Source organism: Lingula anatina, chromosome 5 (genome assembly GCF_051362555.1).
Source record: "Lingula anatina isolate TDL-2025a chromosome 5, LinAna3.0, whole genome shotgun sequence".
Taxonomy (NCBI): Eukaryota; Metazoa; Brachiopoda; class Lingulata; order Lingulida; family Lingulidae; genus Lingula; species Lingula anatina.
Genome location: NC_141771.1, coordinates 3,036,406 through 3,051,765, shown reverse-complemented (window position 1 = coordinate 3,051,765; position 15,360 = coordinate 3,036,406). Strand labels below are relative to the sequence as shown.

General features: G+C 34.5%; 1 protein-coding gene across 2 annotated transcripts; it reads left to right on the top strand.

Moving 5' to 3' along the window:
- LOC106180011 (uncharacterized) lies at positions 1 to 15,234 on the top strand. Of its 2 annotated transcripts, XM_087012746.1 has the most exons (17): positions 1 to 375; positions 959 to 1,052; positions 2,591 to 2,685; positions 3,390 to 3,451; positions 4,311 to 4,384; positions 4,820 to 4,848; positions 6,008 to 6,093; positions 6,336 to 6,422; positions 6,752 to 7,016; positions 7,647 to 7,726; positions 8,114 to 8,195; positions 8,543 to 8,701; positions 8,962 to 9,120; positions 9,552 to 9,698; positions 10,001 to 11,835; positions 12,200 to 12,311; positions 12,607 to 15,234. In XM_087012746.1, the coding sequence occupies exons 1-17, from the start codon at positions 321 to 323 to the stop codon at positions 12,693 to 12,695; spliced, it is 3,510 nt and encodes a 1,169-aa protein (XP_086868872.1). In that variant the 5' UTR covers positions 1 to 320; the 3' UTR covers positions 12,696 to 15,234. The 2 variants fall into 2 exon arrangements, with proteins under 2 accessions (XP_086868872.1, XP_086868873.1); XM_087012747.1 differs by lacking the exons at positions 1 to 375; positions 959 to 1,052; positions 3,390 to 3,451 and having other exon boundaries at positions 2,635 to 2,685.
- Positions 15,235 to 15,360: the final 126 nt, after the last annotated feature.

Sequence of the window (15,360 nt, the reverse complement as noted above, 5' to 3'; positions counted from 1 at the left end):
ATCGCTGATGGATTGTCTTGGTAATTTCCCCCCAATAGATGGCAGTGTAAGCAATGTTTACAAGATGTCGGATCGTTGGGAAGTGAATATTTCGCAATCCGTACTTGAATGTTATTAAGGATTTGTAATGCATTATGCATCAGTGTGGGGTATGTAAGATACCAGATAGTTGGGAAGAGAATATTGCAACCCGGTTTTGGTTCTAATTGGAGATTTTTTCAGCATTAATCTGATACTTCACTTATGTGTGTGATATGAAAGCTGGATTTTAAACTCAAACTTTGGAGAAATGGGATTCACGGATTCTGCATTATCTGAATATGGGAATACAACACAGCTTCATGACACCAAAGTATAATAATGATATCACGTATGGTGAGTTTCTCGAGCATCTGACAATGTCAATGATTAATGAGCAGGAAAACCGCATTATTTTCATAAAATAGCTGAAGTAAAATACGTCATCGTTTGCACTTTTATTTGCATCTTTTATTTGATCTGCTATCAAGTCCAGTATAAATACTTTGATTGTTAAAGTAAAAACTCATTGATGTGATCTTGCCAAGTTATTTACATTGCATTATCTGAGTATATCTGCATTGTATAAAATGTATTTAGGAGTCTTTCACATTTATTCGGGTATCTGAATATTTATGTTCATTAGCCCCTGGAGCAGCCCTCCCATAGAGATGTACACCTTATGCACTTGCGTTTTTAGAAGTTTTTTTTTTTTAAATATTATTTAGCAATATGAATTTAAGATTTTTTCACAGATATTTGTAGACAAGCAAAGTCATTAATGATAAAAAGTAAGATCAGTTGAAAAAGAGACATTAAACAAACACCCTTATTATACTAGTTATTATAATTGTCTTTTCCAAACATTTTAATAAATATTTATGAAGAATTATTCTTTGTAGATTATTTCTGTGCTAAAAGATATGAAACATTATTTCAGCTGTAGATTGCACAATAGAAGAGCTGATCAAAGTTTACCTGAAAATTGAAGAGTTACATCTTGGCAGTGAAGAGTATTTGGAGTTCTCAACTTTGTAAGTGAAAATAAATTAATAACAGACATCTGAATAAGATGCAATGTAGTATATTCAGTAGATTGCATAATTCATCATCAAATAGCTCAAATTATTATTTATCTCATTATTATATATTTTATTTATAAATATACCTTATCATGAACATTGAAGTATTTTTTTTTCACAAAATAGAGCTTCTGAACCTTAATGTGATATCAGCAAAAATTATATGTGCATTGTACTTTGCTTAACTTGAATCTTCTTGTAATTTGAGCAAATGTTCTGGTCCTAAAATGTCACAATGAGTTACATGTATTTGAGGAGGGGAGGGGAGGAGTTACTGTTATTACAGTATTTGAAATTTATACATTTGGTTTAAGTGTAGTTTATAATCTTGAACTGCCAGAGAGAAGAAACCTCCCTTTGAGCAGTACACATCCAGTCACATTCTGTAGGTGAACCCTGTCATAACCAAGTAACTTGTTGTGCATCCTTGGTACAACACATTGATCACTAATGTATATCCAGCATAAAGTCAACAAAGAGGGCACAGCTCAATGGAGCTTTATTGATCCAGTAATAATAAATTGGCTATTTTTGTGACATTGAGATTGTTGTAATTAGGAATTATCGGCCAGTTATGTACAACTAAGTACTACAGTGAAGGATGCTTTTAATTTAGAAATTTTGTGGCTGAAATATTGTTATAAATACTAATCTACCAAGTTATGATTTGGCAGTATTGCATGACACTGAGGGAATGATTTTATTTAAAGCATGTGTCCTTGTTGGTAGAATTATATTATATAACATTGTTTTTGTAAGGTATTAGTAACTTGATGTTGCATTTCATAGTGTCCCTTGATGTTGCATTTCATAGTATCCCTTTGAAAGTGCAGTTTTTTTTTTTTTTTTTTTTTTTTTTTTTTTTTTTTTTTTTTTTTTAGCGTGGAGGTTCAAGTTAGGTTACAGTCTTGCGCAATAGCCAAGCTATTAAGTTATCAATAAGTACCAATTCATGTAGAGTTTGATGTTGCAAGAGTAATAAATCCCAACATGTAAAGTCATGGTACATGTATTGTAATGTATAGTCATTTTGCATTATATTTCCTGAGTATATCCAACCAAACTGTTCAGTGATTGAAACAGACAAATTATTTACAGTAAATTACTGAATGACAAATAATGTTTAAATTAAAAAGAAAACATAGGGCCTGGCAACTTTAGGTCATATTGATTTTCTATATAATGAATACTACAAAAAGAAAAAGAAACAAATTAAAAGTCCAAAATGTAAGATGTGAATACACTGAAACAGAAAGCTGAGGTCTTGTCCAACAGTGTTCACTTTAAAAAGCTCCAAATGTTGATGATGATGCATTTTATAAAAACAAAATTACACACTCCCAGTAATGTGGTAAGTGCACAGTTGCTTTGTCTCCCACAATTAATTATTTGCACACAATATTTTTAAGTGAAGATAAATACTGCTGTAAGTATTTAACATTGTAAATTGTATTTAATGTAAAATCATATAATTTTTATTGTATTTCCAGTGCTCAGTTACTACCACTTAAGAACCACACCAGTGATAGAGTATGTAGACTGTTTCTGGTCGAGGATGTATTTGTAGACTGGAGACAGTGCTTAGGTAGGTGTGCATGGAGTTGGTACAGTATAAAATTTATGTACAAAATTGTAACTTTCATCTATTTGCTTATTTACAGTTCATCCATTTTTGTTTTGTCAGTGGTTTGTAATGTTTGGTCTCTTTATTTGTGTAGAGATATCAAAAGCATTAATTGCTGTTATAAAGATAAAAGGATAACTTTTGATGTTTTTTATTATACTTCTTATTTCATATAATTTATTTTATCAGTTGCCTGCATGCCTGCTTTATATGTTGCTATATTTATATGTGCCCATATCTGTATACTAATAAAGACTTCTGATAATTGATCTTTGTAATTAAAAACAAATTTGTGAGTATTCATTTGCACATTTTCAAATATCTGTACATGTTACTGAAATTCAAACCATGCAAACATGTTGTAAAACATGTTTCAGTTCTCAAACATGATGCCATCCTTTATTCTTTCAGCATATATCCTCGGAAACATTTTGCTTTTTGACCTTTTTTTTCCAAATATTGCATCCTATGCTTTCAATATAGGTCATGATGACCTACTTCTATCATATAGCCCACTTAGCGCTTTATGACCTTCATACACAACGGGCCTAATTAAATACCTCTGGCAAAAAGCGTCCAGTTATCCGTCACGGAGCCTGGCCAGGTGCTGATCATTTATGTGGGCCATGGTCTGCTTTCAGCAAGTGTCTCTGTGATTGTTTCAGGTGGTTTGGTCGTTGTTGCTTGGGGCGATGTTGTGAATAAAATCAACTTGTTGTACACCATGGTATGTTTCTGTATTCTCTTTCTCACCCTCTCTCTTTCTCACCCTCTCTTTCTCTCTCTGTTCTCTGTCTGTGTCACTTGCTTAGCTGTTACCTTGCATGATTTGCGAGTCTAAAAACCACATGGAATGACCTCCATAATCATTGTGGAATACTATTCTGCTGAGGCACATGAAATTGGTAAAGTATTCAAAACATATTAATAAAAATTGCCATAAACGTAGAGAGTTTTGTCATCAATGTTTTATTTAAACATTTTTTTTCAAGCTCAGATCTTACATTTACCAACCAAACAAGGTGACAGCCAAGCATGTGGGCTAAAAAAATCAAGTGGAATTTTTGTATTATTTTTGACTAATTACACAGAAATGATGGATTGCACCAATATCAAAACTTGACAATAGAATAAAAGATTGCTACGGAAATTGTATCCTGTGCATTAGCATCCTTTTTTGTTCTACAAACCCTGATGTACAAATTAATCTATTAGAGTGGGTCTAACTGCTTTCAGTGTTCGTCAGCCTACCTTCTCCCACTCAGTTCAAGCTTGTTAGCTCTGTTCATTTTTTTATTTCACTGCATGTACTTAAAGTCTTTTTTGCCTTATATTTTGTATTTTTTTCATTTATTTTTATTATATTATGTTATTAAATTATTTTTGCCATGGATGGGAGACATAGTCAAACATTTTAAATTTTATTTTTGATAATAAGCTAAATTTTAATATTTTGGAACTGAATTCCTTAAGCATTTATTTATTTATTTATTTTATGTTATCAGTTTCAAGTAACTAGGTATTAAGAGTAAATGTTGTTTCTGAAAATTTGAAGTTATATCAACTATTGGTTTCCTATATTCCAGCATAACTTATTAGTGGGAGTAGACGAGGGTAGTGTCTCTGGGATACTGCTGTCTGTTCTCAGTGCGGCTCACAGGTGAGGCAAATGAGTGTGTGTGTGTGTGTGTGTGTGTGTGTGTGTGTGTGTGTGTGTGTGCATTCATGTGTGCGTGCATATTTTTGAAAGTTATTGGGTTTTGTTATGTAGTTTACACAAGTATTGGAAATAAGGTGCATTTTTCTTTTCAACTTAATTTCTTGTGAGGTAGCTTGTGTAAAAGAACAATGTTTATAAGGACAGTGCACTCAAACCACTGGAAGCACAGAGTTTGTGTATGTTATGGGAAGGTTTAAGTTAGACTGTTCATGTTAATATTAGCTAATACCAAAGGAAAAAATCTGTTCCATAAGTCATAAGCTAGATAATGGATAATTCAGTCTCGAAGTTATGAGGTGACTTATGTGTTTAGGAACATTTATGATAATCTCATATAGATAAAATTGTTTACTTTATTTTTTTATATTCTTTCAGGATTTCACAACTGGAGTTCTATAATAACGGTAAGATTAGAAGCTGCATATTGAAAGTAGAACTGATGTTAGGATAATAACTCACAAAATTTGAAGGAATTATCAATTAATTCGATTTCCTTGAATACAGCTTTATTAGTAATCTTATGTACCTTAAAATGCTATTTTGAAATCTCTTAGTTACAATCATATGTTACTTATAAAAAATTAACATTTATTGAAAAACAGAAGGTGTGTGTACTTTGTGTTTAGGGCTTTAGGGTAAATACCTTAATTTGTTAACATTGAAATATATGCACCTGTGAAAAAAATGAGGTTGACAGTCATCTTTCATTTTGATGGTTCTTCTTCTATCAGTTCCCACTTTTCATACTCTTAATGGTATTTGAAAGGCCTGTGTATTGATCCATGCAAAGTGATTGTTTGCCTTAAGGACTTCCAAACGGCGTAAAATTATGAGAGATTTATGCTGTGTACTGAAATCACTGCAGGGGTTTGTGGAACATTATGGGGTGCCCTATAGCATTACTTCTTGTCTTGTTCTACTAATTAATCAGCGAAGAACTTTTAATGGCTATAAGGTAATCTCACAGAGTACTTTTAGAAGTACTGTGGTAAATGTTCACGATAGATTTCAGGCCCTGAACATCCACCAAGACTGGTTTCACAAAGTCAACTTAGACCGAAAGTTGGTCTGACATTTAACCAAAGTTTTCAACTGGATGTTGTTCAATGAAATGAAATATAATTGTTTCTGTTATTTAAAAATAAGACACTGCCAATGTTTCTGATCAGTACTTACTTAAATTATCTTAGGGGACTAATTTTAATTATGTTGAATTCTTAGTCTAAAAGTTAAGACCAACCTTCAGTCTGAAGTTTTTTTGTGAAATTGGGAACTGTTCTTAATGCTCCCTGGAGGATTCATGCTATAATTTAAGATAGTGACATGAATGGTTGACTTTAGGCATTTAATTAGCTGTCCTGGAAATGAGGTAGTCAAAACTGAACTTCCGAGGTTAATGTGAAAATTTTCAAATAAAAGGCACAGAGAATTCTGACATGCATTTATATTAGTCTCTGCTCAAGATTTACCAGCTTGAGTCTATCAAACAGCTGTTGGAGATAAAAAGAATAGATCTATGCAATATAATGTACTAGTAGTACTATCTTGGTCTTTTTATTCCAGGGAATAAGCCACCGAGCAAACAACACTATGTGAACATAGAAACAGTTGTCATGGAGATTGTAAACAACTTGTTCAGAGCTAAACAGGTGAGAAAAATTCCATGGGAGAAGACAGAATCAGATAGAGTGTGGAGTTATATTGATATTTTTCACCCTAGAGAAAGATGTTTGAAGTTTATGAAGATTATCAGTAAGACATCCTGTTGAGACAATAGGGATGATGCAGTTTCTGCATTTTAAAAGTATCATATTTACCAAATATTTCATGATTTATTGTATTCTGTTAGTTTATATGAAGGGAATGACTTGAAAGAATGACTATTTTTCAGGGTGAAATTGTTACCTTGAATGACTTACATAACTGGGCCAAAGACAATGTGAAACTCCGACAGTCGGTACAGTCACTTCTGAACAATGTAAGTAGCAGGACTGACTTTTTTCTTTGATTTTAAGATATTAATTGTCATTTTAGAATTGATCGTTGACATGCAAATCCAGAGAAATTATTAATCCCAATGGAAATTCGCTGTGAAGCGAACATATTCTTTATATTGAAATTATTATTCATTTGGTTTAAAACGTGGGATTAATTTATATTTCTATTTATATATTTTTTTTTTACTGATGACTTTTTAACAGTTTGTCAGCATACAAATTTTTATAGGAACAGAGTAAAGTATGAAGCACAAAACAAGTTCTCATTGCTGCTTTATCAGACTAACAATTTCACATTAATTACTTACAGGCTGAAGATAATGAAAACATCAACAATAACAGCGAGGACCTATCCTATCTGACAACCAATACATCAACCAATACATCATCATCATCAACAACAACACACAACAACTGCCTCTCCTTCACATGGAGTCCAGTTTCTCACAATCCCGAGTCCAGAGTCCCGTGTTCTCGCCACAAGCACGCCAGCTGTGTGTACGAGGATTGTCTCTACCTGTTTGGAGGCCGCGAAGCCAACCTGCCTTTAAAGGATCTCTGGAGATATCATATTCGTGAGTCTCACCCGAGCTGAGCAAGTTTGTGAGAAAAGGGGAAAGGGCTTAAAAATACTTTTGGGGTATTATCCTCCTCCCCAAATTCTTTATGAAAAGGGAAAATGGATCTTTTGGAATATTTTTATGTCATTGTTGGTTTTACAAATTGGTCCAACGTGACAGAAATAGCATTTCTAGAAAGGTAGCTAGAGATCTCTTCCCGTCCATCATAACAGAAAAAAAAAGAGAAAATAATTAGAAAATAATTAGAAAATAATTAGAAAATTGGTAGTGTTTACTGTAATATTCTGGGATGTGATTTTGCATTTTTTTCTCCTTTGGGTAGAGAGAGATGGGCTACATCCATCGTTTGGCTATTCATTTTATTTGCTTGTGTAAAATTGGCTGCTATTTGATGTACAGAATTAAGGATGCCAATTTTATAATCCTTTGCATATTTATAATTAATGTAGATAAACAATCATCACACATAGTCTTATTTATTTATTATACTAATGCATGGGATCATATTTTCATATCATTAATTCTATATTTCTTCTTTAATCTGCTTAATGCCTGTATCAGTCTCAGTTATGCTGTCTAGTTTAACCTCAGACTGATATGTTTTGTTGTTGTTTTATATCACAGCCTCCAACACCTGGGAGAGTCTAACCTGTTCAGGAGATGGTCCATCTACAGTGGAAGACCACACTCTGGTGGCTTACAAGGTATGCCTTATGTCTGGGACACACACACAGGCACACACACGCATGCATGCACACACACACGCACACACACACACACACACACACACACACACATGGGCACGTGCACACACACATTTTCAAGAGAATTCTTTGTATGTGGCTGTTTCCGCATTCTGAATGTTTGCACTTAGGACAAAGATCATTAGTATTATTTAAAGAGAAAACATTATGTACATAGCTGTTGCTCCTTATTGAATATCACGTGGACTGGACAATTTTATTTTTCAGTGGATCACGTCATGCTTGGCTGTTTCTTTATATTAAAATTACACATACCAGATATATTATTCATAAGATAGAGATCATTTGAGTGATTTTTTTCATCCAAATTGTCACATATATTTCCAGGGCTGTCTGTACATGTTTGGTGGACTGTTTGGTAATTTTCACCTAGTGGACCACGAGACCTCACTCTGGATACTTCCTCTAGGTACCATTTATTTATTTATATATTTATAATTTATTTATCCATCCATCCATCCACTCTTCATCCCTTTCTTTTAGAATGCAGTCAGTAAGGTTATAAAGCTGATTTGTTTATGTAATAGGAGTTTACATATAATTTTTGTGAAAAAATCTTTTAAGTTGTGATTTTCTTGTTTGTATTTTAGCAACAATATAGAAAAATTCATATATAGTCTAAAAGTGTAGGTTATTTCACACAAAAGATATGCAATATTATAAATTTTGACTAGTTTGTGACTCACTGGCAAACAGTGAGAAGTGTGATGCTATACCATATTTTAAGTATTACAAAGAAATACTTTTCTACAATAGATACATTAGTATGGAGAAAACATGCTTTGGACAGTGCTGTCATGATGCCAGTCAGTCGTAGAGGTCATACGGCAGTCATATCCCATCATGCAATGCACATCTACGGAGGCTTTATTGACCTTAAAGGAACAAGTAGTGAATTGTGGACTTTTGACTTTGGTGAGCAGAATTTATTAAAAGAACATTAATTTTCCTCTGCTAAATACTGGTGATCATCTATGTCTTATCACTTTTTTTGTGTGCATCTTTCAAATTCCCTTTATATTCTTTTTTGTTTGTTTTTCTGCTGTTCAGATCTAAGCAAACAATTGCAATATATATAAATTAGGGAAAAACCTTGAGAAACTGATTAACAATAATTTTAACCACCATTGTTGCAAAACTCAGGCATAACAGTGTTGTTAATGTTTGTTGCGTAGATTCTGAGACGTGGCACCTGTGCTACAGCACCATGATGACAGATGGCGGTCCTGGGGCACGTCACGCTCACAGTGCAGTCGTCCATGACAGTGCCATGTGGGTGTATGGTGGCCTGAACAACTTGCAGGGGAAGAACGATTTCTGGACCTGGAGTTTCAGTGAGTAACTCTACATGCTGTTGTGTTTCTGGACTCTGGAACTTGAAAGGGTTGTTGTGATGTCCGGTTGAAAAAATTTTTTTTGTTCCTTGTGAAAAGTTGAAACATGTATAGTCTCTTATGAAATGATGTACTAATTTTCTAATTGGCATGATGCTTACTTTTTATTTTGATTATTTCAGACAAAAAAAAAACAAAAAAACAAAAACAGTTAAGATGTTGTTTGCATTTTAATATGGTTAAGATTGCTCAGATATCACCTCATAAAAATTTCGGATTTTTTTTTCAAATGAGGCTGAAAACGCCTGTTAAGCATTAAGCCAGGTTTCCCAGATTTTTGCTTGTTAACATGTTATCAGTTTTATCATGTCAGGTAAAACATTCACTCTTAATAGCAACAGAAATGGAAATAACCTCTGTTTATGTTCCAGACCTGAGAAAATGGAGCCGCATGAAGTGTCGTCAGGGTCCATCAGAGCTGTATGGTCACTCAGCCTGCAAGGTGGCAGACGCCATGTTTGTATTTGGTGGAGAGAGTGAAGGAAGCCTGAAGAATGATCTGTGGAAATTCCATTTCTGTGAGTACCAGTGGAATATGGCATCAGAAAGGTCTTTTTTTTTTTTCAAATCATAAATGCCCTTTCACATACAACTGTATATATGCTGTTGTATACTGTGGTTATTTGTGGATATATGTTAATTATCAGATTTTTGAGCAAATCTGAAGAAGCAAGTATGGTAGAATAAAAAAAAACATTTTTTGTTTTTGTCAAAATCTACTCTAGTAAAATTAGCTTTTCAAAAACTAATTATGCCTTTTTGCGAGTAGTTTTACTGTATGTTCAGCACTGCTTTAATAACAATTTCTTAAAATTTCCAGCATCTTCCACATGGACAAAACTGCCCACTCCCACCCTGTGTCCATCACCATGTTCTAAACACACGGCAGTCATCGTGTCCAGTCTGCTCTTCTCCATGGCCAATACCAGCGAGCGTTCCTGTTCTGTCCCTCAGCTTCAGGAACTCCAAGAAGAAGACAAGATGAAAGATTCTCTACCTCCCCGTCCTTTCTCAAGTCCCGCGAACATCTCACCAGACAGGGTCCACCATTTCAAAAACAGGGTGTCCCCCTTGGTGAGCCCATTGGCTGAAGGTGGGACAAACACCCAAGGTCAAGGTCATGACCTTTCTCTAAGAGATGACTCAGACAGTGCCAAGGTTCAAGGTCATCCACAAAACACTTACAAGAATTTTGTGATAACAAGAGAACCATTTTCTACTCCAAATTTTAAAGTGTTCAGTGAATCTAACCAGGACTACGTACCTCTCCTAAGACGGAGCAGGACAGACTCCGAGAATCTGAGTCAGTACTCTTCTGAGCATCTCGCCCATGACAACCCCAGCTTGCACAGAGATTCCCTCCATGAAGGAGACCAATCACATCAAAACCATTCCATTGTGTCAAAAATGTCAGCAGACGACAAAGGCAAAGGTTATGGCCAGGGGGAGCCACTTGTTTGTCATATCAGTCAAGACCCAGGACAAACCAATCCTGAGAAGCAGAGGAGTGAAAAATTCACCCTGCCTGGTCTGGTGAGGTCTGGGTCATTGGAGTCTCTGGCTCAAAACAGGAATCTGGGGATTGTGTCAGAAACGAGGATTGATTCCTCAGAAATAGCATTCCACTCTCAGCAGAGATATTTGGTTCCTGAAAGCGACCAGGATTCCGTGGATTGTGGTCCAAGGCGTCCCAGTTATGGTCTGCCTGTAGATGATATGGTGCTTGAGGATCTTGAGGAGGAGTATAATGATGAGGAGGAAGAAGAGGATTTCTGTATAAGAAAATCTATTCAAAATATCAGGCATTCTGACGCTTGTACCAAAGACCTCGACGTCCATGAAGATCATTCCAAAGACACAAAGGCAGCAGGCCCAATGAGTATAGGACATATTGAATTCCAAGGTGGCAGTTTGGACCAATTAATAAAAGGTTGTGATGCTTGTGAAACTGAGCAAAAACAACCTCAAAAATCCGATTCACATAACTCTGGGGCCAATCATATTTTGATCTCAAAGCACCTTAATGATTCTAACCCTGATAATATGCACAGTCAGGTGGCAGATAGAGGGCGTATTGTGTCATTTCAGGATAAACCTGAGTTGAGGTTTAGTGAAAAAAGAAGTGTTCCATATTTTGACAGGGAGATAAAATCATCATCCAACAGACTGGTTATTATGCATAGTAATTTTTCAAAAAGCTCGGACAGCATGCCTGAAGTGAGTGACAGAAATCTGAGTCAAGTTCAAGGTCATGGATGCAGACCTAATTCTCTAAATGTGCTTCAAAATGGGCAGGTGCTTGGGAAAGCAATTGGTGGACATAATGTTGACCCACAGTGGTGCAATTCAAATGGAGAACAAATTGTGGTAGAGAAGCACAGTGGCAGAGGCTTAGCTAGCACAGTGGATGTGACACAGCACAATCAAGAGAGTGTGATCTCAACTAACACAATCCAGAGTCACACTCTAGGTACAGAAGTGTTGTCTGTAGCAGTGGGTGGGAATAGTGGTTCTGAGTCGCAGAGAACAGAGAGGGGGAAGCTACACGGAAGGTCAAGGACTCTGCCTCAGATTCCAGTACAACGGCTGCCAGCTGAGGAGACCCCTGTGTCTCAGCAGAAGAGAAAGGGGAAGGTGGAGAATGGAAAGAAAAAGGTAAGGATGATTTTTTTTTTATGTGTATGAGTTATTTATTTATTTATTTATTTCTTCTTATTATTATTATTTTTATTTTATTATTATTATTATTTTTTTTTTGCTGTCTTTTGTGCAGGTGGATGAGTATATAGCTATTATTCCTTGAATGTATGGATGTTTCAGGACCATTTTTACATTAGCATTGCAGAATTTGGTGAAACATTTCCATGCTGTTTGTTCTTTTTTCTTTCTAAGTGTATCAGCGTAAAAGATCATATTTGTTTTGACATATTCAACAAATGATATCATTATTTGGTGTTTCTTGCATGGTCTCCATAAAACTATGTTTATGACTTCTATTGTTTGTTTTTTATTATTTCAGGTGCTTCCCCAAGCCCCCAGTTTCTGTATGTTTGTATTAGGAGGAAGGGAATCTGAGATCCATGGTTTCTACAGAACTCCTATAGCAATATGGAGATGTGAGATTGTATCTGGTCAGTATATTCTTGAAAATATACATTAATTTTATCAGAACAGCAATTGCAGCAGTAGTATTGAAAAATTAAATATTTGCTTACTAAGTTGGATACCCCGTTTCTTTTATATGTAGATAGTGTAAAAGCCTGGGGACAAATGACAGATGTGGTCAAACTGTTGAAAGTAGATCTTCTTCAAGTTGAGGTGTAAAATATGCATTGGGTAAAATAGAACAATTATTATGACTTATTAAGATTACATATTTTGTATATAAAGAAAGTTCCATGAAAACAGTGTCTGTTGTTTTTCCAGGTAAAGCATTACCTCAGCCGTTAGCTCGGCTTATCAATGAAAACAGAGTGGGGCCAGCTAAGAAGACGTCATCTACTTATGTCAACTAATAGTCCCCCTCCACCCCTCTCCTCCACCCCCCCCCCCCCCCACCCCCATCATTTTCCATCTCACTGGAACTTGCCTGACATGGACACAATTCTTGGAATTCTGGGATATTGTGCAGCAGTGGAAAGTTCAAGTTTGTATGGAGCAGGGAAAGGGATTTGAAGTAATTAAAAGCTGAGTAAAAGTAGACCTAAGGGTGTGTGCTGGTTGATTAGGTAATAATTTGGGTCATGACAATCATTTTCTGTGTGAGATGAAGTCACAAAAACAAGCAATACATACTTACTTTGTTAAGTGCAGATTGCACATTTTTTGTATGTTTATTTATCACCACATACAGAATCTTGGAAGGCCCTCGAAAATTTTTTTTATTTAAATTTAGTTTTTTTAGCATATTGATTAACAATAACTCTTAGAATCTCATTCTCTAGAAATCTTCAGTGACAGAAGTTATTTGAATATGGAGCCAAAACAGTACAACTGGCATAGAAAATAAATGAAAAAATACCATTCCTAACATTCTGCTGTTGGAAAAATTAGTCTAAGATGATTTAACTAATGCTCTCAAGGAAATATGTTCATACAGTGCTTACATGTGCAAGCATATATACACATACTCAGACACATAAAATTTAAGACAACATTATTTAAATATCATCATTTTTTTATTATTATTACAAGTATTAATTTGGTGCATTGAATATTATTCAAGAATGTTATCAGAGGTCAGTAAATGGAAAGGGCCTATGGGTTTCAGCACATATTTATAAGGAACAGATGTATATTATATATAGTAATATATAATTATATTGTATTATATTAGGTGCATAGGATACCAGATATCCCAGACCAAATGTATTTGTTTGTATGGAGTCACCGTGTGTATTTAACTGTTATTTATGTATAATACAAGCTGCTATTATTGTGTGGTTGTAGAATATTTTGGAAATATTCTCAGGGAAAATTTGCAACCAGGTTTTGTGATGAGCAATAAAATAGATTAACAAAACACGGAAAAGTTAATTTGTCAAAGAAAAAAAAAACAGGTATTCTGTACTTTTGTCTGTGATAAAATAGAAGAATAAAATAAGATGGATAAACATCAGTATCAGATCCAAAAGCAAATGTTATTTATATCTGTAAAGATAGAAGATTCTTTTTCTTTTTGATAAGCCAAGACTGCTTAACAAGAATGCGAAAGGCCACATTCATAACAGCTGACTAACTAGTCGATGGTTTAAATATGGTTGACCCACTTGAATGCTTGTTGTGTAAGGGAATCTATTCAGCGTCTATCAGGGGATTAGACAGCAAGCTTTTAAGTGGGCCATCATATTTGATCCTCATACCAGTTAGTTTTCTGTTGTGAACGCCACCAAAAGTGTGTTTCCCCTAATTGACTGACGTTTAAAATGCAATATAATTCAAACAATGTGCTTTGTACACTGTGGTGCCATGGACTTTGTCTATTAGTTATTTTCATAATCAATTTCATCATTGTAAGATGAGCCTAAGATCTGATGTTGGACAGCGAACATGGAAATCTGTTTCTACTGTTTTGTCATTGAGTGAGGGTAGAGCTTGCATTCTGATGTGGAACAGTCCAAATTGCATACTTGAGAGAAAGTATTACAAATGTGTATATTATGGTATTAGTATTACAAATGTGTATATTATGGTATTAGTATTACAAATGTGTATATTATGGTATTAGGAACAAGAGTATGTGTGCCTTGTAAAAAACAGGGCAGCGATATGTCAGATTTACAATTGTTTCTGTGTATTGCAAAAGAAAGAAAAAAAATGCTTCTTAATTGCCAAAACCAAACTTGCAACATTAAGTTGGAGAAAAGAAAGCTTATGTCACAATTGGGGGGAGGTGGGGTGGGGGGGGGGATAACTTACTGTTTGGCAACTTTGAATGTTGAAGCTGCTGTTAATTACTGTGGAGTTTCATTGTTTTTTTTATGTTTTGCAATCTTGTGCATTGTTTGTGATCGTTCTGAACATTCCTGTTATTTATAAATCAAATATCACAGTAGAAGCAATGAGAAGAGTTATTTACACTTTCATTGGAGTTCATAGCTCATTGGTAGAAGATAAGACCCACCCCTAGAAAGTTGTTTGGTGAGTCTTAGGTAGAAGTTAAATTTTGTATATTGAGTTTAAGTTAGTATTTTTTAAAATATTTTTAATCACAAATATGTAAGTATACAAGAATGGAATTTTATACAAATTATGTTTTACCTATGTCATGGGATTATATATTTTTATAAAGGGAAACAGATGTTCTATGTAATGCTCTTTGGTCTCAGATATACTGGAATTTCATACTTCTGGTTGATATCAGTGTTTTTTGCTTACATAATTCTTTACCATGTTGTTTTTTAGTTTTGATTTCAAACAAAGAATTCCACAGATGTATTCTTAATGTTTAAAGCTGATTATCTTATTTATTTATGAATTTATAACTATTTTATTTATAGAATTTTGATGTCTGTAAATGACAAATCTCAATGAAATAAAAATTGGAATCACTAATGTGGTTTAGTTTGGAATTTCACAGCTCCAGTGAAGGTTTGCTACAGGCACCTGCAAACAGTTAAAGATTTAAGTGTTCAAACTTACTTTGAAATTTAAAATCTTAATTTTCTAGTTAGTCTAATC

Bases quoted from the DNA above. Each gene is read 5' to 3' on its own strand.
- LOC106180011 (XM_087012746.1), top strand. From the start codon at position 321: ATGGGAATACAACACAGCTTCATGACACCAAAGTATAATAATGATATC. The intron at 1,053-2,590 runs GTAAGTGAAAAT...TTGTATTTCCAG, and splicing joins TATTTGGAGTTCTCAACTTT to TGCTCAGTTACTACCACTTA. The intron at 7,727-8,113 runs GTATGCCTTATG...ATATATTTCCAG, and splicing joins ACACTCTGGTGGCTTACAAG to GGCTGTCTGTACATGTTTGG.